Consider the following 22,593-nt stretch of genomic DNA (forward strand, 5'->3'; position numbering starts at 1 on the left):
ATACTTTGTTGCAATTACTCGTGGAAGTTTGATATGTAACATTAGTTATCAGAAGTGAAGCACGTGGGTCAGCCACGTCACGGCCGACGTGTCCGGTCAGCACTCAAATATGAATTAAGCAGTTAATGATGGCAGCATATCGTCGCAGACGCTGAGCGTTCGTCTCGTAGTCGGTTGCGTAGCGATAGTTTTGGTCGCGTCGCGCGTCAGCCGCGTCACAGGGTGAGATCGCGCGGAAGCGAAGGTTGCGCCCGTGACCGCGCCCGCCCGCCGTCGCCGCGGTATCGGCCACCCGCCGCAGTCGCGCAGTATCGCGCCGCGCTCGCTCATCCCCGGACCGCGAGCAGCGCGGGCTGTGCAGCACGAGGACCGCCAGCCTGTGTAGTGATGTGCCGTTCATGCCGCCGATGATGTGTGGGCGGCGAGTGAGTGAAGTGAGAGTATGCGCGCGAGGTGACGCCAGGCGCCGGCCGTCGCGCCCGTAGCCCGACATGTGGACACTGCTGCCGCCGCTGCTGGCGGTGGTCGCGCTCGCCGGGGGCGCCGCCTTCACGCCCGACAGGGACCTGCTAGAGTGTGCGAGGTTCGTTTATGATGAAGGCTAGTAACGCCAACATATCAACATATATCTTACCTAATTAGGTAAACAAAGCGCTTAAAAAATCTGCAATCGCGGAACTTAGCTGAGATCTAACATGAGCTACAAAAATAATTTAGAGGGGCACGCGATGTATTGTTCCTGCCTATTGTTACCGCGTCTACATCATAACTACTACAAAAACATTGTAGGTAATTAATTCAACACATTGGAATTAATTTAATTATGTGACTGCTTTGGAACGTTTCTGAACTTAGCCATTTTAATATTCGTAAAGGTACTGAAAATTGTAACTAAGTACCTATTGTGTAAACAGAACAGATAGAGCAATGTTATTTTATTTAACAAACTTCAGTAAAGTTTACAAAAACATTGAGAAACTGCCAATTGATAAAGGGGTTAATAGTGGTTGAAAATAATATTTTATCTAGTCTAGACTAGTCTGTGACTGGTCATTAAAATTCAGAAGGACATCTTCTTAGAATACAAGCCCCAATGTTCTCGAGACCGTTAACATAACAAAACATGCGATACCTACAACCACACAGCTAGGGCAGATGTAACTGCAGTGACTCCTATTTACCAGACAGGTCGCTTATCCTTCACACAGTAAAATATTCAGTGTTCCCATATAAATATCCCGTGTACATACAAAGTATATGTTGGTATAAATCTGGCAATTGCGCGAGACGCTAACGTGCGCGCGCGCCGATGTCACCACCACGGCCACGCCGCTTGGCAAGGCTGGCCGGCCGCTAGGTAAACACTAAACAGCAACATCTCCTTCAGGTGGAAACATTGGAATCCTTCTAAAACCACCATTATCTGTCAATACTAGTGATCAGGTTTTGTCAAACAGCCAAATTAGTTGAAACCTTGGAATTAAACTGACTCGTCTCATTTTCTTGTAGGTACATCTTTGCTCCTGATTTGATCAGTTTTTTTTAACTATTTCTACACTGTCAAAGATGTTACTAATATGTGTATTGTCTCAAACAACTCTGTATGTCACTCTTTCACGCCACAACTACCTATACCTACATATGCGAACTGATTTACCCTGGCACGGGAAGTAGTTCCCTCGGGACCGGGCACCGTGGGCCACAGCTTGATGTGCATACATGACCACTAAAGCAGCCCTTTGTATTACTTTCATTCGGAAATACAATTGCAAAAATCCTTCAAAAATAAAATAACGTCAATGAAGGCAAAAGTGCAGTAAAAATAAAATCTGCTTGTAAACTGCGTAAATAAATAACTGTCTTATCCTACTTTCGTGCTGAGGATGACAATTATTTGTTAATTAAAAAGATTAATTTTATCTGAACAGCAATAAAGCCATTGTCAATAAGGCTAAACTGCACATTAAATTAAAGTTATTTTACAGCATTGAGCACTTAGGTAACAACAATTAAAACGATTTCATTCATAAAGTAAGTAAGTATTTATGATAACTATAAATTCACTACGGCAGTTGTTAAACTTAATTTAGCATTCACCTATAACATTGTTAAAAAGCTACTAATAATATTATAAACGTTAAAGTACTAAAAGTAAATGATTTAATGAAATTTCGTACAAAAAGAGCCTGCTTTAGAATTCAAGTGGAAGCTAGTTGTTCTATAAATTGAATTTGATTTCCAAAAGGTAGTAGACACAACTCAGCCTTTGTCGCTCACATAATAATGGTAAACGAACTAAGATGGAACAAATTAGGTAAATCCATGGGATACCCCTCACAGACAACGTCACAAACTTTACCTGTTTATAATATCAGTAGGTATAGGCTTATTATAATCTATCCCTCATTTTAGATCATGTCTCTACGATCTATCCGTAGGTATGTACCTATAATATAATGTATTGCTGTAGTAGGTAGTCAGCGTTCCATTTCAGATATTGACGCTCTTCCTGAACCGCCTAGAAACCTGAATAAGACGGAAACTTTTATTCAATATCTGACTAGGGCAAGCATAGCCGACACACGATTGACGACTGACAACTGCACCTCTTTTTACCTAAAGTAAAGTGAAACAACTGATGATGATCTATTCTTTCGATTAACTATTAAAAATTCAGTGAAACTTAAATCAGTAAATCTGAAATGTGTTACCTAATGTAATATGTATTTTTAATTGGACCGTGAACTATTGCGTGTAAGGGCTAAAGTCTAGATTGCTGAACAACACAGACTATGTTGTATTAGTAAACATTTAGAGGCTATTAATAACCTGTGTGTTTACCAAAGTAGTAGAAAACTTAATTTACAGCAAACAATTATCACCTATGTTTTAGAAACAGTTCAAACAGTCAATGTAAATGAAAGTGAAAACAACATTCTTTGTTAAAACTATTAAAGCGAGTCCCTAATTATTTAAAACGCTGAACGTGCCAAAAATAATTTCACCCACACCTCCATCTGTCTGCAGAAAGATTATCTGAATATAGAAAACAATAGCAAATACTTACTAATGCAAACATTTTAAAATTCTCTGAGCTAAAAAGACTATTCAAAACAAAAGCGCCAAAATAATGGGCAACAGTAAATCCATGTTGGACATAACCAGGGAGCGTCGGTGTCAAATGCATCTGAGAAATGGCGTTACATTTCACTCGAGGTAAACAGCATCAAATACATCAAACGTAATCCAGATAGCCAACCTTGTCGAAGAAGACACTAATGACCTATTGACAACAATAGCTTTTGGAGAGTGGCGCGCCAAAATTAACCCCGTTTATCACAGCTATTTGCGTCACTAATAACCCAAATATAACCCAAGTGCTCGGTTGCCGTAACTGTGACAACAGAAATAAACCCTTGCTCTGAATACCTCTCTGCAGCGGCTAGCATTGCGTCTGTCGAGCGTCGGGGCTACTGTGCACACACGTTCTCATACACGCATATCTCATGCACCTCAGACGGCATTACCGACCAATACATAATTCTACATCTAATTATCTTTACACAAATACAACTTTATGTAATTGGCGAATCATGTCTATTTTGTGTACCTAAATAGTTCGGCAAATAAACTTTGATCTGCTCCACCTCATTTATTAGTAGTATTTTGTTTTTTTTTTTCTCATCATTCTTTGAGTCAAATTGTAAAGTTTTTCAGTCGTCATTTATGATCGTAAAACGTAACACCGGACGTGACACAGTGTGATGACATGCAATTTACTGTCAGAACACTATATTATTTGGGTGTAGGATTTAATGGGGCTTGCGAGAGATCTTAAGTCTTTCACTGAGACATAATTAATGGCGTACATGTACACTGATACACACGTACAATTTTCTAGAATGGCAATGAACCTGTAATTTTCCTATCAGCTTTGCTTACATCTACTCGGATTTTAAACTGAGGTCCTTCACATTCTCCACAAAGTTTCCAATGCCGCTTCCGGCGTTAAAGGCCAAAGTAAATATATCTAATCATCCATAGATATCACCCTAAAGACCTACTTATAGAAAAATTAATAGAGCGTCAGTAGTGTCAGTTCCGTCCGATCAGGTTCTTCACCGAAATCTAATGAAATGGTGAAGCTATGTTGTAATAACATAGAATTCCTAGACTGTAGTTTCGCCATGCACAATTTAAAAGTATTGAATTGCTGTCAAACCTTCCGGTTCAAAGGTTAACTATAATTTTCTCCGAACTACACTTCCATTTAAACCTACAACAAATACAGTCAGACAGCTCTGTGATCTTACGATTATTTACTGTCTTTGCTTTGCTTTGCTTTTCATACAAACTTCGAGAATCTCCATTGCTATAAGTAAACTGGTAAAATCTGGTTATTACTAAGAAACCGTTACAAAAAAGCAAACCTTAACAAATTGAAGAAACTATGATTGTCGTTGCTTCAACCATTAATCACAACGCTTTTGAACTCTTTCGCTGATCACACCATGAGTCATGACGATCGTAATTGGTACACCACTTCATAGTTTTAAGCTAGACAGACTATTGTAACAGCTTATTAGCTGCAAAAAAGACTTGATGTCATGCCTGTTCTTCCAAAAGAAGACGTTAATAATGTAAATGCCAAAATAGTACTTACTGTACCTAGATAATTACCATTTAAGCAGTTCCCAAGTCCTAAGAGGTCATCCATCAATATGCCACAAATACCTGTTCAAGCGAATACACAAAACAAGCTCAGAATAGCTCCAGTCACTACTTCTAAGGAGACAACAAAGTCTCTTTTAAAATAATATTTTACTGGAGCACATCAAAAAACGAACATTTACAACGAACATTGTACTATGGTCAGTAATATATTCGGTTTAAAAACACGAAATTCTTTAGATCATGTGTGTAGTCCGTCAACCCCGTGACATGAGCAACAATGTTGATATTTTTCCATCACGCGATAGGCCACGGTTCCTAATACACGGGGCGTCTCCTCAGACGGGCTGGACGCGCGCCAGCTCTCGTCGCCACATCTCCCGCCGACACTCACAACACGCAATTATCAAACGAATACGTCTACCTCTGATGTTCACCAGATTCCATAAAATTCATGTTTCCGATCCCCGTTTAGAACCTGATACATCTTATATTGCATGTTAAATTACTCTTACTGACTGTCGACAGCGAATATTCAGAACTTAAGTTGGGATGCAATATATGGTAACTGGACTAAGATCTTTCTAGGAGCATCATTTATTACAAAATTAACTTATTTTGATATTTTTTCTTATTATATTCAAAACTAGCTGATCCCGCGAACTTCGTATCGTTTAAACCTTCCCTGGAACTCTACAAACATTTTAAAACCAAGAAAAGCCAAATCGGTCCAGCCAATCTCGAGTTTTAGTCAGACTAACGAACAGCAATTCATTTTTATATATAAGAAGATGAACAAGTGCGTGTAATAATACGTTGTCAAATTGCGTGTTGCTATTACTTCTTCCGTTTAGAAACCTAACTTTATGTCATAAAATACACTGTCATCATGAATGCTATAAAAACTTCCGCATTGATTCCGCAATTAAAGAATCATATCAAAATATATCTATTATTTATCTGCATGAAAAATATTACATCCCCGAGTTTTTGACAAAAATCTGACGTGTTCACTTACATCCCTAATCACCAGTTAGACTGAAGATATACAACACCTTATCATAGAGAGGGTTTTAGCAATTCGTCAAGTAGGTATTTCCGCAAACATAGTCAAAGCAGGCAATACCTATAGGTATTTGTCTGATTTGAATCTTTTTCATTAAAAAAAAAAAACTAAATTCAGGAGACTAAAATTTTGCGAAATTTAACCCCCAACAAGGTGTGTGGTTCTTTGTGGGAAAATATCAAATGACCCCTTCCGTGTGGGTGCAGCGTGAGGAAGTATCAGACTGACTCTTACTGACTAAAACCCACCATGTTTTTTCTGGAGCCCTGTGTGTACCAGGGCCGCGGTAACGCCAGTAACTCTTTCGAACAATCTCGCACCCCCGGGAGGCGTGCTACCTAGATCTTAACCCTGTTTACGCCAGTTTGGATAACCCGCACTGCTCGCGGACGAAGTCGCGTGTGACCAGCTAGTTCATATATAAATAACCTACAAATCATAGGCAATCATGATCCCAGAACGAAAATAGAACAATTTAGTAGTGAACATCTTTATAAATAGCTATAGTAATTGCTCCTAGCGCCATAATGAGTCTGATTTGAGATTCATCGTCAGTAGGCAAACAAAAATGAATCTTGTAATTGAACCGATTGAAATAAATTGTGATTCAGCTGCCTTCGTGACCGTGTTTTGTTTTTTTTGCAACACTTTTGCATTGCAAGAATGAATGCGGTATAGGTTGATGCTCTTCTGGAATTCATGACTGTTACATATAAACCTTCAGTTCTCACGTTTCGCACATTATAAGACAATGCAGTAATAATGAAGTGATTAAAGAGCTGTGAATATTAAGTTGAAGATGATCTCCAAAAAGCATTATCAAAAGTGATACATATTCAATTTCCAGATTTAGGAGCCTAATATTTTATGTGTGTTGCTTGTGTGTGTAAATGCAGTGATAGGGCGCGTCATTTCAGCTTAGACGAGCTCTACAGAAACAAATGGACCTAGTCGTACGCAATTCGCTCGCCAAAACGTTAATGCTCCAAACATTTCACATCCATGTGGAAACAAACAAATAGAGGCACTGACAACTGTTTTGATTTACTACCAACGGTAATCTTTGATTAACTTCAAAGACGGCTATTTAAACCCAATGGTCATGTTGAATGGACAGAGTTTTGCCTTTAAAGACGTATATATTTCAAAAATAAGTTAAAATGGTTTTCTTCATTTTGTTCAATGTATTTGTTAAGATCTTCTACTTCACCTTTCTCACGATCCATCGATCTCTTCTCTTTTGAGCCTCTCATTGCCATCCAACAATATCACTTAGGTATATTATTGGATGGTAATGATAAAGATACACTTACGTACTGATGCTTATGATTATTACATATCGTAGCACTTTAAACACAGATGTTATTTACTTCATTCATTAGTGTAACAAATAACACAGACATTAGCTCTGTCCGCACTATGCTATATCATAAGGTTTGGATACTGATGCAGGCGTTGACAGACCATGATAAATGATTTCATTAATATTGGCGAGCTGTGTTGTCCGGATTGCACTTCTCTGAGTTTATCCCAAACACTTGACAGAATTTGTACATCAGTAATACGCCAAGTTATTACTCAGAATAATTTAATGGTATGTTACGGAACAAGGTGAAGGAAAACATCTTGAGGAAACCTGGACTATATAGTCTGAAATCACCAAAACGCATTGAGCAAGCGTGGTGATTATCTAATGCTCAATGCTTCTCCGTGTGAGAGGAGGCCTGTGCCCAGCAGTGGAACGATAAAAAAAGGCTGTAACAGTAACAGTATGTTACGGGAATTTTGATAAGTCTGGGCACCATTAATAATGGCCGGTCTGTATTCATAATGCCCGACTCAATTGGGCAATAAGATTAAAACAGCATGATTAATCAATTTTCCCGGCCATTATGAATAGGTAATGCGCAAACTATCTTGGGAAAAGTAATAAAATAGGTGAACTGTTGTGTTTTTTTTTTGTTTATGAAATGAAAACAAAGTATCATTTTTTTTTATATAACAAAAAATATTTGAAAACTGTTAGAAAATAAATTAGATAACTCACCTTTTCCTTTTTAAATGAATGCTTATTTTTCATGTGGTTACTTAACTTGGCATCAATCATTCTTTAAAGAAATTAAGTCTGACTAATTAAATTACCTTTTAAGTTACCTACACTACACTTACTACTATACTTGCGTGACAATATTAACCAAAGCATATTATTGTTTGAACACAAAAAGTTGCAATGATGACCTAGAACGATAAAGATTATGTACCTTTAAAATATTATTATTATTCATCTTTCTTTGTTCCGGGTTACACTAAACATGCGATTTTCATAAGTCGCTATAATTACTTACAACCTAGTTGGTAGCTAATGTCCACAAGGTTAATTCGAAGCCGTGCAGTTCATTACGGCTTTTCAAGGAAAGTCATTATTAAAAATGCCATAAAAATGTGTCGTTGGAATACTAATGAACATAATGTTAGTATTAAATTAACAAATGAACTAAGTTTTATATAAAACTCAGCTAATTTTAAACACAGTTTACATACTCGTAAGTTGTATTCTAATTTCATTTACCTACTTAATAAAAATATAACCAGAAAAAGAAAATGTCACAACTTTATCTACAATCTCGATCGTACGTCAGTTTATTTTGAATCTAATACGAAATCCAATCCACTATAAATATGTACTTTGAAATCTCATTGTTCATAGTTTGTTTATACATAACGAGCGCATCGAATATACTCTCTATAGTCTCTGTATAAGCACCTATACAATACTACTGCTGTAAGGTACAACCGAACTACAACCTCGGTCTTTATTAGGTCAAATATTCTGCGCTCATGCCATAAACGCCATGTGCTACCTACAAATATTTCGCTTTATGTATAAAAATCTCACAAAGCTATTTCTTTAATAAACCAGCTTATTTATCTAGTGGTTTCTGAGTTTGGGATGGTGTTAAGATCAGCTGATTTTGCATGTAACAACAGTTCAACAAAAGGTTTCATGTAAGTATGTATATGTAATTAGGAAAATTCTAATTGAAGTTCAACGTTACCTTTTAAATCAAAATATAAACCTGAAAATAGTCTAAAATTACATATTGGATCATGAAATAGATATTTTACGGCAGATTATTTTTTTTTCTGTAATTTTCCCGATTTTATTTCAATATATCCTCCCCTTAACTTACAACCTATTTAGAACTTACCACAGAACATATACAGGCAGCAATAGACACGCAAACTCTTTAATCGCAAGCACTTGTTATTCGTGAATTGCATCGGCACAAATAGGCTTAGCTTACCACCTGTATCGGCTATAATCCATTCATGCAACGCAACTGCTTACCTTCGTCCTAATTGTATTAGTCCTCCGCGGTACACATTGTGTTCTTATATGAATTAACACTATTTCAACTGGATATTACCGGTCAATTGTATCGACGGGATCGTTTGCAGTAATTACTTAGTTATGTTTATGAATAAATAAATTAATTAAATACGTGTTTAAAATGCAGATTTGATTCTTCATTCTACAAAATATGCACAAACTAAATAAAAGTCTCAAAGAAAAATATTTTCCCATTGATTGCAAATACTTATTTATACCTAAGTATTATATGCTGTTGAAATGTAGGACGAAACATAATGAAACTGTCAACTTGAAGAATACCTTTTCCTGCAATCACGTAAACTTACATACAAGTGGTAACATTTACTGTTTTCGAGAAATTGCATTTACGTAGGAATATTAACAACATAGTTACGTTGACGTGTGTAAAATAAATAACTAGTTATGTCAAAGCGAAAGATACTCCTGTAATTCATATAACCTGAAGGCGTATGTTTTGAAATGAAAACGGAATTTCAAACTTAAACAACAAGTTAAAAATACTCTGATAGGAATGTTTATGTAACATTTTTTTTTCTTAGCCTGCACTGTCCCACTGCTGGGTAAAGGCCTCCCCATTTTGCCTCCACACCTCTCGATCTTTTGAGTCCTCCCACCAATCAGGGTTGTAGGCATCCAGGTCATCCCGCCATCTCTTTCGGGGCCTACACTGGGTGACGATGTTGTATTAAACATAGTTCATCCTAAAATAACAGCAAATGATTAGTTTCTAAATGAAAAGGGACTTCCAATTTGAACAATAGAGTCGATATGGTCAAACTTTTTGTACGTTCTAGTAAAGTGCACGGAACCATTTTTCTCTTACAAGTCATACCATAACTTCACACATAGAAGAAACTATCGATAATTCTACAAAAAATAAAAGGCAATATCTTCCCAAGACATGGACAGGATATTTGTCTAATTAATTACTTCGGAGCGTGTCTCGCACAGCTAAGACACGTCACAGCAACAATTACTGGAGATTAAATCCATTATTGCGATTACCTGCCGGTTGTGTTCTGATATGAAGTGTTACTACATCTAAATTAACCTTTGTTCGCTTTCATAGGGGTTCTCTGGTTCCAACTTACATTATTAATTGATAGTTGAGAATCACCCCTTTTCATACGCCATCTTAGAAACATGTATATTCTTCCTCGTCAGTTCTATTGGTTTAGTTTTGGATGTGGCTCTTTCTATTCTCATAATGATTGACACGATTCTTGACTAGGCTTATTTCCACCGTTTTTTAACACACTGTGATGAATGAAATGCTCGATTCAGGTTTACCTGAAAGGTTACTTTAGCAACCTTATAATTTAAGACTTCTTGGAAATTATAGCTGAGACTACTTAAGCTTGTGTTTGCAATTTACCAGACAATTTACTTAGCTAAATTCTGAACTCAATTGTAAGGTTTCAGCACATACTTCACTACCTGACATTGAACAACTTATACCTACTTTGTTCAGAACTTAATTAGCCTCTATTACCTACATTATGAACCTGGGATATAAAATAGTTAGAAGATTAAGTGTAACAAACATTAACAAGCTAAGACCTACTTACTTTGTAAAATAATGAAATTGGTAGCAATCATTAGGGTGCGTCCACATCTGGCGAATGTGCAGCTCGCGAGCCGTTTGCTCGCTGCTCGCGAGCTGCGCGCGTGCATTTTTGTTCGTGCGCCGCTTCTGCGCCGCCCGCGCGCAATTCGCGCGAGACCTAAGCGCCGTACACGATCAGCGCGCAGGCGGCGCGCGACGCGCTCTTTATTAAATAATAAACGGAACTGTAAGGGCGAGAACTGAGTGCGCGCAGATCGCGCGTCGCTCGCGCGCTCTATACGAGCCTTCCATGAGTTGCGCTAAAGAGGCGCACCAAGCTATTGCAGTGACTGCACGCGCGCAGCTCGCGGGCAGGTCGCAAACGGCTCGCGAGCTGCGCATTCGCGGCACATTCGCCAGATGTGGACGCACCCTTAGGTACCAATTTATCAAACAATCACATGAAAATGAATAGGTACTTTACCTTTACTGAAACCAAGGCTTTGATATAAACTTTTTCTTCTGGAGAGAGTCGGAATGTTCTAATTGGCAATGGCAATGTTCTAATTTACTTTGTTTCTATGAACATATAAGATGTTCTAAATTCACTTACTTAGGAAGATATATTTAGGTGTCTAATTTATCGTAACTTTTTTCCAGCCAGATCCTGTACATGGACCAGCATGTATACGATATTCCAAAAAGCTACAACAGAAACATTCCACCCGGTAAGTGACTATATATATAAGAATTTATATTTTTCACATTCAATTAAGAACGTAAAATATAGGCAGGTATAATCTCTCCCTTGGCTCTCCAAATACTATCCAATAAATAGCTGGAGTCTCCGTATAAGTGAAGTCTATTTTTAAAAACATTTTAAAAGTAGATTTTTAGGTAGGTCATATTTTTATAAAGTCATGCGTAGATATGAGGTCGGCTTACTCCGCTATCCACTTAGCACCGGACATTATTCAGCACAACCTCGCCACGGCCGGTGCTGGCCGCAAACCCAATCATTAGTCAAACTGTAGGTGATTGTCGTACGTCAACAATCGCTTCTAATTATAACCAATCTACCTTCTTACTAAGCAACTTGGAAAACCTTATCGCAAAAACGCTGGCTGATTAAAAAAAATATCAAAGTAAGTTGTTCCATCTTCAAAATTATGGTATTCCTTTCGCCTCACTAATTCTGATAAATCATTTTAGTGAATCAGAATAATTATCATATTTTATACGCGACGAGACGTTCTGTGTCTAAAACAAAAGTAGTAAAACTGAAATCCAGTAATCCTAATGGTTTTGCATCACGAACATTCACGGACGTTTACCTATAGATACGAACAATACCTATCTAGGCGTATCGAACGACGACGACTTGCTAAATCTATTTAGAATAACGTTCATATGTTATGTTAATAAAAATCATATCGACAGAAAGCAACAAAATCTAGAACAACTCTATTTTCAGTTTACTCAGTAGACAAATGCGTGATATTCCAGTGTTGAGTTATAGTGTTGAACTTATTTATCACATTGTCAGCCATCCCAAAAGTGGCGTAGGTACCTACTGCTTGTGACCGAGTTCAGGGTTTCCAACCGCGTTCCGGGAATACTAATTGATGGATGGTTAGGTACAAGAACAGAAAACAAACGATGTATAGAAATATCGCAACCCTTAGCTATAGTTGTCTTGATTGTTTAAGTACATTTTGGCTTGGAGTAATTCCTCCGAATACACTCTCTGTACCTAGATACTTATGTGCAAAAGTCGCGGGGATCAATTTAATAAGCTTCTGCTTTTGGAAATAATGATTTGCTAGCATTAGAGTATCTAAAATGTTTAAATGTTTTAGTATTAAGTTTCATATATATTTTTTGTAATTTTCATGCTAATCCAAACCAACTACTTCAATATCCGTTACAATTTGATATCGCTGAATCGCGAGAGCGTTTCGTTTCCTACACGGCTTGGTTAGTATTACCTACTGTTGCGGGTTTTAGGTCGTGATATCTCCGCGGCCGACCGCCGTAAACTCATTGATTAGTCAGTAATATGTACCAACAATGTGTCATTATTTCAACGACCCAAATGTTCAAGTTGTTTGTTGTTTTCCAGACAAAAACACGACGGTTTACGTGGGGGTGAATGTCAACCGGGTGTCTGGAGTTGATGAAAATAAAGAGGTAATGTCAAACACAACTTTCCTCGTATCCGTAGACTTGGTCATCTTTAATTGCTAAGTTGGTGTTCCTGGCATCATCACGCTTTCATAAGAACCATTAATTACAATTTTATTTTGTTATTATTGAGTTACCATTGATTGACGTTTGTATACGCGCTCCAATAGTCCGCATGGTCTCCGCAGGAGATAACGCTGGACGTGTTCCTGCAAGTGTCGTGGGCAGACAGCCGGCTGCACGTGCCGCCCAACATGCCCTTCATCGACCTGCCGTGGGAGTTCCGCGCGCTCATCTGGACGCCAGACCTGTACATCTGGCAGCTCCAGACTATGAGGATCCTCTCCGTCCTCCAGGAGATGGCGTCGCTGCGCCTCTACTCCAACCGCACCGTCTCAGTCAGTATTGGGTTCGTCCATCACTTTATATTTTATTCTACCGCTATTTATTCTCACACGATCTTGAAACATAAACATACGTCAAATTAACGTCCAAACATGATCATCATAAAACTTTGCCTTCAGAGTTTAGCTTTTAATCTAACGTAGTTATTTATAAACCGTATTTATACATCTCGTATAAAACGCATGGCCGACAATAAGTCGTAAATTGCAGACTTGATAAACGACGTCTAATTTGATAATCATGATGAAGCCAAAAAGACACACCATTGAGCCCTGAAGTACAGACAATATTCAATAAACATATGAGTGAGTAGGTACAGGTATTCAAACAAATAATTTAAATCTATCCTGATGAGGTGACAGATTTATGAACCAATCGATATGTATGAAGGTAAAGAAATGCTGAATGATGATCAAGTATGGTATAGTTCGGCCATTCAGAGAATGCGTTCCTGACACGTCGCGATTGAACTGACGACGTAACTTTGCAATGGCGTTGCAGTTACGATAAAAATATTTTTGCTGGTTGTTTACCGTTTTAACAATTGAGGAGCATTAAAACAACATTATATATTATATCAATAATCAATGAATGTTATTACGTCGTCAGTTCAATCGCGACGTGTCAGGAACGCATTCTCTGAATGGCCGAACTATAGATGGATAAAGTTTTCAATGATTGCAAACATGCTGAGTCAAAAGTAAATAAGTCATATTTCTATTAATGTGTACCTAATTGACGTATTATTGACGAAAAGTCGTGGTGGCCTATATAGTGGGTAAAGGACCAATCTCTCAAGTATGAGGGCGCGGGTTCGATCCCAGGTCAGGCAAGTACCAATGCAACTTTTCTAAGTCTGTATGTACTTTCTAAGTATATCTTAGACACCATTGGCTGTGTTTCGGATGGCACGTTAAACTGTAGGTCCCGGCTGTCATTGAACATCCTTGGCAGGCGTTACGGGTAGTCAGAAGCCAGTAAGTCTGACACCAGTCTAACCAAGGGGTATCGGGTTGCCCGGGTAACTGGGTTGAGGAGGTCAGATAGGCAGTCGCTTCTTGTAAAGCACTGGTACTCAGCTGAATCCGGTTAGACTGGAAGCCGACCCCAACATGATTGGGAAAAAGGCTCGGAGGATGATGATGATGTGTACCTAATTGACGGGACATTAACTATTATTATAATTTGCTTTTACAGCGCCACAATAACAATCAAGTGCGAGATGGACTTCGTTCTGTATCCTTTGGACGTGCAGAACTGCGCCATCGACTTCAGTAGTTGTAAGTATATTTCAGTCACTTATATACTTCTGCGAAAGTTCCTATTAATAGGTTCCGTTAAATTAATAAATTGTCTATAAAAGTTGTTAACTTAGTCTGAAGAAGCGGAATATTTTCTAATAGCTCCGTACACGCGAATAAGCTATCCAGGTCATTAGCATCAAAAAAATTAACCTACTCGCAAAATAGCTTTAAGAAACCCAACAGAAAAGTTTCAAGATCATAAAAAGTGTTTTGATTTCTTAATGCTAAACAAAATTACATGTTTTGTCTACACGCCAGTTGTTCGACTTTGGATTGTTAAATGTTTTTATAGATATCGTAGAGTCGCTAGTAAACCGTTTACAATTACAGAACATGAAGCCAGTTTACGATGATCTACCTATTGATACAGGTTTTGTTGACTTTTCAGATAAATACACAACGCAGGATGTGCGTTTCGAGTGGCGGGAGGTGGCGCCGTGGCTGGGCATCGGCCCGGTGGGCAGCGAGCAGCGCAGCGAGTTCCGACTGCCCAAATATGTGGTCACCTTCGTCACGGACAAAAGTAATCATATTCGCAATTTTGGTGAAGGTAAATGTATATTTATTGCTTTGCGCTTGTGTTTGCGCCTCGTAACTAACTACATACCTATTAACGCTAACGCGCTGTTGCTATACGCTGGCATGTCGCCCGCACTGCTTGGCGCGGATGATCACAATGGATCGTTATTGAACAAGTTTTAAATACAGAAAAATACCTCAATATTTCACAAAACTTTAAATTGATTATAACATCCGTGCCTCGCAACATCTTCCTTTCTGTGAACGTCTGTGACGCACGATTTTATTTTTTGTTGTAAAGTTGATGTCGAGTGTTTTTGATGTGATCAAATAGAATTGTTACTGAAACTCTTTACTCATTAACTGCAATAATCAAATATGAGAATATGACCAGAACCACCCAAATAGTGACGTATTCCGAGTTGAAACGTAATTTGCTCCTGAGGCAATAGAATGCAGGGATGAGCTTAGGTAAGTGTAGAAATTATAGAACACTGTGTATAGTATTTTGTAGATAGTTATTGTTCTAGATGTTAGATAGGTACTCACTTGCACTGACCACTAAACACGTAGGCGTAGGGCAACTTGAAGATAAAATATTCAATATGTTTGACTTCTGTAGGGGAGCATTCTGCAGCGCGGCTGCAGATCAAGCTATCCCGGGAGTTGCGGAGCTACTTGCTGGAGAGCTACCTGCCGTCGTCACTGTTCGTCATCATCTCGTGGGGCAGCTTCTGTGTAATCCCCGAGATCGTACCCGGCAGGATGGTGTTACTTGTCACCACACTGCTCTCTCTCGTCACCATGTTCGACACTGTCAGGTAGTAAGCATTGCCCTTTGTGTACGTTTTTTAATACTACAAGTCCTTTCTGTTCATCCTTATCAGCAATCGTGTCGTTCTTTTCTAAATATTTGTGTCACAATTACTACTTCAAAACCTTTCTTATCATATGACCTTCATCTCTTTGTTTTACATGACTCATGACTATACCATATTCATCACCAGAACTTTAAACGACGATGTCATTTTAAAAACTATGAATTGTATTTTTACGATTGTAGCACAAACTCGCCAGACGCGCTTGAGCTGAAGTGCATCGAAGTATGGTTGATCTCATGCACGATATTCGTGTTCCTGGCGCTCATGGAGTACTTCGTGGTGCTGTTCGGCATCCGCTACGACAAGAGCTGGAGCCGGCGGCGCGCGGACCTGCGCCGAGCCGCCTCCGCCGCGCAACTCGCGCCACCGCCGCTACATATCAATCACTCACAGGTCAGTTAGTAGACCAAACACAGAATCATTCCACCACAATACGACCCACTTTATTATAAACGGCATGCGTCAAGAATCTTGTCAGAGCTGGGCAGCACTAAAGCGCGGGTGTTTGCCTCCACAGAGGCTGAGCACGCCGGTGACGGGCACGCCTCAGGGCGGGATGTTCTCGCCCACCTTGAGTGTCGAGGATGACGGCTTCAAGCAACAGATGGAACACCAAACCATCCAGAGGGTAATTACGCCACCTGAATTCGCTCATTACATAGAATACAAAGCCCCCCAGTACAGTGTAGCATTACACTGCATGTAAAATACTTAACATACCACGTATTATTTAGGTGCATTAATTTTTAAACTTAGGCCACCAATTTCTAGTCTGTCTCGGGAAGGAATTGGAGACAAAATAAGGTTGGATGTGAAACAAGATCAATCAGCAAGGTAAAATATGAATTTAAAGCAACAACACCGCACCGTGTGGCTATCGTAAACGCTGCAACACAACTTACAACAGTACCTAACTAGTTTAGACTGTATATTCCTTGCAAACCTAAAACTTGTTTTTTACAGGCAAGCATAGTGCATGCCAGTGAATAATTTTACATAGGTAACTTTGTATTGGTGGTAATATTGGTGGTGGTATGATTTGTAGAGTAATTAGAAATTAAACGGTCACAGCAGTAATCGTAGTTAATGAAACTCGGCTAACTTGAGCTAGTAGGATTACAAGAACGTAGGTAACGAATAAGCATTTCGCACTGCTTATAACACTATGTTACAACGGTAGGAGTAAGTTGATGTTGAACTAGCAATGGCTACAGAACTATCATAGAATGTGTGTAGACCAGTGTTAAAATTGGAAAGTATAGTTGTAAAGAGAAAGAATGTAAGAGTAGAAAACTGTGTGAGTGATGAGCGTGGTTGTTGTTTGAAGGACTCTCCGATACTGGAGTCGATGCCGTCGGGGAGCGGGCCGAGCGGGTTCCTGGCGCGGCTGGGGCAGGCGGCGGACCGCGGCGTGATGTTCTGCGGCGCGCAACACGGCGCGCTCGACAAGTTCGCGCTCATGGTGTTCCCCATGTGCTTCTGTCTGTTCACCGTCATCTACTGGAGCACGTACCTCAGCGAGGCGCACCGGGCCTCGCGCCTCAAGTGAACCGAACCCACTTTGTGATCATAGTGCCTATGCAGACCGACTGTTGTGTATATATTAGATGAATTACTAGTCGAATTATCAATTTTAACGTGTGACCCTATAATGTTAAGTTTAATTCAATCTAATTAACGAACAATGTTGAATAGTTTTAACGCGGCGTTATGGTGTTTCTAAGGATTGTCTTCGTACATACCTACATACGTTATTGTTTAAGTTTGTTATGAATTTTTATTTCAAATACCTATTACATATTTATTGATCTTATAGAACCTAAAGATAGAGCTGTAAATGTGCCTTTGAAAATGCGGTTTCAATTAAATAAGATTGAGGACTGTTAAGATAGTAGGTAAATTCTAAAATTAAACCTTACTATAGGAATGCTCAGAAATAAGAAATAATTTCGAGATTTAAAAAAGAAAGCGTAATATTATGAAAACAATAATATCGTTAAGTACGTAAGCGGGCAGCATGGGGACCACAGTTGAGCTCAATAGTACAAAAACTATGCTAAGGAAAATGCCTTTCTGACTCGGGTGCCTTTTGCCGTGTTAGTTTAACGAATTTTATCGAAAATGATTTTCTCTATCTACTTAAAGTCGAGGTTAATAGCCTTGCGGGTCTAAGTACAGCTTACATGTACAAAATATTTGTAATGGAGTGTTTCTACATTGCTTTTCTATCACATCTCCTTAATAGGTAATGGCCTGTTTCTATAAAACTGTTTTTGTTTTAAACCATAGCCCTAACTTTGTGATCCATGATATTTGTTTTATTTTTCTGGAAGCCATTTTCTGAATAATATAAGATCATGTTCCCGATCCCAAACTCATTAATGGCATTTAGACAAATGCCTAAAAGTAGGTACTTAAGCCTACATTGTAATATAAAGTTATCTATGTAAGTTTAGCAAGTAAATATGTATTAACTAAGGCCTGAGATAATACCGATATCATAGAGATTGTAGTGCTCATTTAGATTTATTAACTTATTATAAATATTAGCTTGTAGGTTCATCCTAAGATAATTTTATACCTTAACATTATGGAGAATGTTAATTTTATGCAACGTCCGACATTTGTAAAATTATGCAATACCGAAATTGTACGAATTTATAACGAATTAATTGCTTTAAATTGAAGTTCAGATGTCATGATCAGTTCTTTTTAGAAAACCGGAGAAACAACACATTTGATTGATGCTAATCACACTTAGGTAATTTCCTAAGTATGACAAAAATTACTACAAAATCATGTTGGTTGCACTGTGCATCCATGATTAAAAAATTATGGAATAAAACAGATATTTGAGTGACCTTAAGATTTTTGGAATTTAAGATCAACTAAAGACGACAATAATATCTACTTATTTACAGAAAAAAAATTGAATTAAAAGAACTTTCAGAGTTAAACTAAGGTTAAAGGTATCATGAGCTCTGGCTAATTTCTCCCTGATTCGATGATAAAATAACCAAAAAACTCGAACGTAATAGTTATTTATTTTTAGATGCAAAGTGTAACCAACATTTAATGATCCATTTTTATGTTTGCTTATTTATTAGTTATAAAATATTTTAATTAATAACCCGTCTAGTCATCTGCGGTTAAGATTTACGATAATAGTTTAATTGGCTACGGCATTAACTCATTATTGATTTACATTTGGTCATTAACATCATTATAAAGTAGCACAAATCAGTTTTATGCACAAAATGCTTGATGAAATCATTTTGGATGCGATCCCGTCATAAGTCATAGTTTAAGAATTAAGCATTGTGTGATAAATCAATAAGGTGTAAGCATTATATAGGTAATATGTTCGTCTTTTATCCACCAGAGAGATCACACGACAGAAGTTCATGCCATCAGCAGATTAGTCTAGAAATTGTCCAAAGTCCACCTCCCGCGCCAGGTCTGCTGGTCTTACCAGCATCAAACAGTAAGAGCAGATAACAGAATTAGCTAAGAACTCTGTAGTAAACCATAATGAGAAGGTTGTGTTGATCGTCGCCTGATGGATAAAGGGTGAAAATAGACATACAACCAATTTCATAGTATACATTAAGTTCTATCATCTACTGAATAAAATTTGTGCCTTTTCATCATTTCTTGCCTAATTAAGACATAGTGTTACGCTTGTGATCATATCATTCTGTTACCTAAACGAAACTGTGGAAAGGCAGTATTATAAACCTTGCAAAATTTTAGGCAATACATAATAATTAAGTGAATAAAGAAAATAATGAAATAAAAGACATTATTTTAAATCAGTTGTAGTTGTTTTATTTTTTGCCTCATTGCATTCTATTTTAACTTTATACATAAATATGTTACACTTTCTACACATTTTCTACTTACATTTTCTCTAGGTATATGCCCTTGTCTATTCATATCCATAGTAAGCCGCTTCCTTGAAAGCACGCAGCATATCATCCGAGTTCCTTCTTATTCTTCTCCCTATTGGTTCAAGGTCGTCATAGCATTTCGGGAATACTTTTTCTATGATATCTACAGCTTCTTTCATACCTATTTGTCGTACAGCTAGGACGGAATATAATGCTTTGGTTTTGACACAGTCCTGTAATACAAAAAAGTTACATTGTTTTAGTGGCTGCACTTTCTCCTGACGATAAAAATCGTAAAATCAGTGGATTTCATGACGAAGTGTGAAAAATTCGGAAAAAAATTAAGCTAAAATCTCTATACATTCAGGTATAAACAGGTAAGTACAAAAATGTTTTGTTAACAATAATACTTGTAATTTATCTATATGAAATTCAAGTGAAAAGATATAATTTTTACCTGATGAGCTTTCTTGATTTTGCCCCATGATGCATCCCCCTGTGACCAAGCACTGGCAAATGAGCAATGGGTCAGGTTAGCAGCTCTTATCTCTGTGCAAGCCAGATGTTCCATGTTCTTGAAGTCCAGCTGGTTCCGGCAGTAGTCAAACATATGGATCATCTCATGAGCGAGAACTCCTTGGACCATACCTTGACGAGTTGAAACATTTTGGCACACAACTATCTGTAACAATTAATTGATTTATCAATTTAGAAATTAATATAATTTTTTTATATAATGTCAATCAGCTTTTTTGTCCATTTATGAATTTTAGGTTTGTGATTAAATGTTAAATATTTAAGATAGTTAATCATATTTTCAAGAGCGTAGTAAGGTAAGTTTAAAAGTTTATAAACTCACATCAGAATTATGTTTTTAAATGAACAATTATTAAGAATGCCATAATTATGCTATCATTTGTTGATATTATTCACTATCAAATGTTTCATAATAAAATGAGCTTTGCTGTAGGTACCTAAATTATAATTCAATGCCAGCTACATACTATTTAAAACTTTTTTACAAAAAAATTAAACCGACTTCCCAAAACACTAAAAAGCAAAAAAAAAAACTATTTTTAGGTGCATCGGCCTAGAAGTCGGTGTCTAATGGATGTTACTAAGTTAATTTTGCCACCGACTTCTAGGCCGATGCACCTAAAAATAGTTTTTTTTTTTGCTTTTTAGTGTTTTGGGAAGTCGGTTTAATTTTTTTGTAAAAAAGTTTTTTATTTAAAGCTTTTCAGTGATACGAATAGTTGTCACTATCCATACAAGTGAGAAGTTCTCATCAATACAAAGAATATAAGTCCAAATACGAGGTATTTTACATATTCAGTTGTCGAGTTCCCTCGACTTACTTTCTCTGGTCTCCATCATCAGGTCAGCTCCAAACCTTCACTGTTGCAAAGGTCTTGTCAATACAAATAATTTAAGCCCAAACACGAGGTAGTTTACATATTCAGTTGTCGAGTTCCCTCGACCCTCTCTGGTTTCCATCATCAGATCAGCTCCAAATCTTCACAGTTGAATAGTGCTTTTAGGCGTACACCTGAGTGTCAAGTTTTTACCCTATGTATGCCTACAACTTTCGAAGGTTGCCCTCGATTTCTCAGGGTTTCCATCATCAGATCCTGACCTGATGACTATGGGACCAACTGGCAGCTATTCCGAGTCGAACAAAAAAAGAATCACGTAAATCGGTCTATAAACCTCGGAGTAATCGATGTACATACATAGAAAAAAAAAAAAAAAAAAAAACATACCGGCCGAATTGATAACCTCCTCCTTTTTGGGAAGTCGGTTAAAAAGACAGAATTATTTGAAACTATTGAATTTTGAAATAATACCTGGTTCAATTCTGGATCATATCCACCGCTAACAGAGTAGTCACATACTTCACATGATATATGTCGCCGAATATCAATAGGACTGAAATAAATAATACTATTTTACTTAAACAGTATGCATTTCTTGTAATGATTAACTTGTTATTTTAACAATGTTATAATTATTTACAGAACTAAGCACTTACCAACCAGAACTTTTAAGAGCTGCCATCATAACCTTAACAATAGAACCTAAAAAAATGTTTTAGATTAAAGATTATGTAGCTAAATAAATTGGAACTTACTTCTTTTAAAATCAGGACAAATACTTACTGTTTTTAACACATTCATAAACATTCTGCTCGCACTTGAACTTATCAATATTTTCCTTTCCTTCTTTACCAATTAGAATATTACTCCACTTAGCATTAAAAGTACCGCGTCTTTCGGGATACAGGTCGTAACCCCATGCTTCCTCTTTTTTCGGTTCAGTACTTGTTTGGCTTGTATTACTATTGTCTGATGTAGTTTTCGTTTCTGGTGCCGGGTTTTTATTATCTTCAGTCATTTTTTCACAAAATCACAGTAGATTTATAAGTAAGGTTATCTTACCTTTCCTCTAAAACTTATCAATGAAACCCTGATTTTTCAAATTAAAGAAATATTATATTAACTGTCGAATATGTTTCAGTGCCTTTGGTGATTATAATTCAGTGATAATGAATTACATGCTACTGAATTTAATTGAAATTACACAATACTCCACAAGAAATCGTAATGTTATTGTATCGTATCATTTGACTTTGACAACTACAGGGACAATGACAGATGAGAACATATGACCAACTGGGCACATTGGGATTTGAGCAGTTATAAAATAGGGATAGGCATATTAATAAAACTATAC

General features: G+C 37.6%; 2 protein-coding genes across 4 annotated transcripts; one reads left to right on the forward strand and one right to left on the reverse strand.

Moving 5' to 3' along the window:
- The first annotated feature begins 317 nt into the window (after positions 1-317).
- On the forward strand, positions 318-19,785 carry LOC124631192 (gamma-aminobutyric acid receptor subunit delta-like). Of its 3 annotated transcripts, none has more exons than XM_047165426.1 (10): positions 318-583; positions 11,338-11,405; positions 12,800-12,867; positions 13,032-13,270; positions 14,464-14,546; positions 14,959-15,093; positions 15,712-15,910; positions 16,153-16,363; positions 16,488-16,598; positions 17,298-19,785. In XM_047165426.1, exons 1-10 carry the CDS (start codon positions 492-494, stop codon positions 17,517-17,519), a joined length of 1,428 nt encoding a protein of 475 aa, XP_047021382.1. In that variant the 5' UTR covers positions 318-491; the 3' UTR covers positions 17,520-19,785. The 3 variants fall into 3 exon arrangements, with proteins under 3 accessions (XP_047021382.1, XP_047021380.1, XP_047021381.1); XM_047165424.1 differs by having other exon boundaries at positions 325-583; positions 14,959-15,120; XM_047165425.1 differs by having other exon boundaries at positions 327-583; positions 13,050-13,270; positions 14,959-15,120.
- On the reverse strand, positions 19,773-22,497 carry LOC124631195 (mitochondrial inner membrane protease ATP23 homolog). Its single transcript, XM_047165428.1, has 5 exons — positions 22,020-22,497; positions 21,893-21,938; positions 21,708-21,789; positions 20,318-20,542; positions 19,773-20,093 (listed from the first exon to the last, which is right to left on the reverse strand). Exons 1-5 carry the CDS (start codon positions 22,252-22,254, stop codon positions 19,899-19,901), a joined length of 783 nt encoding a protein of 260 aa, XP_047021384.1. The 5' UTR covers positions 22,255-22,497; the 3' UTR covers positions 19,773-19,898.
- Between the last annotated feature and the right edge of the window lie 96 nt (positions 22,498-22,593).

The sequence above is a fragment of the Helicoverpa zea genome, chromosome 6, assembly GCF_022581195.2.
Source record: "Helicoverpa zea isolate HzStark_Cry1AcR chromosome 6, ilHelZeax1.1, whole genome shotgun sequence".
Classification (NCBI taxonomy): Eukaryota; Metazoa; Arthropoda; class Insecta; order Lepidoptera; family Noctuidae; genus Helicoverpa; species Helicoverpa zea.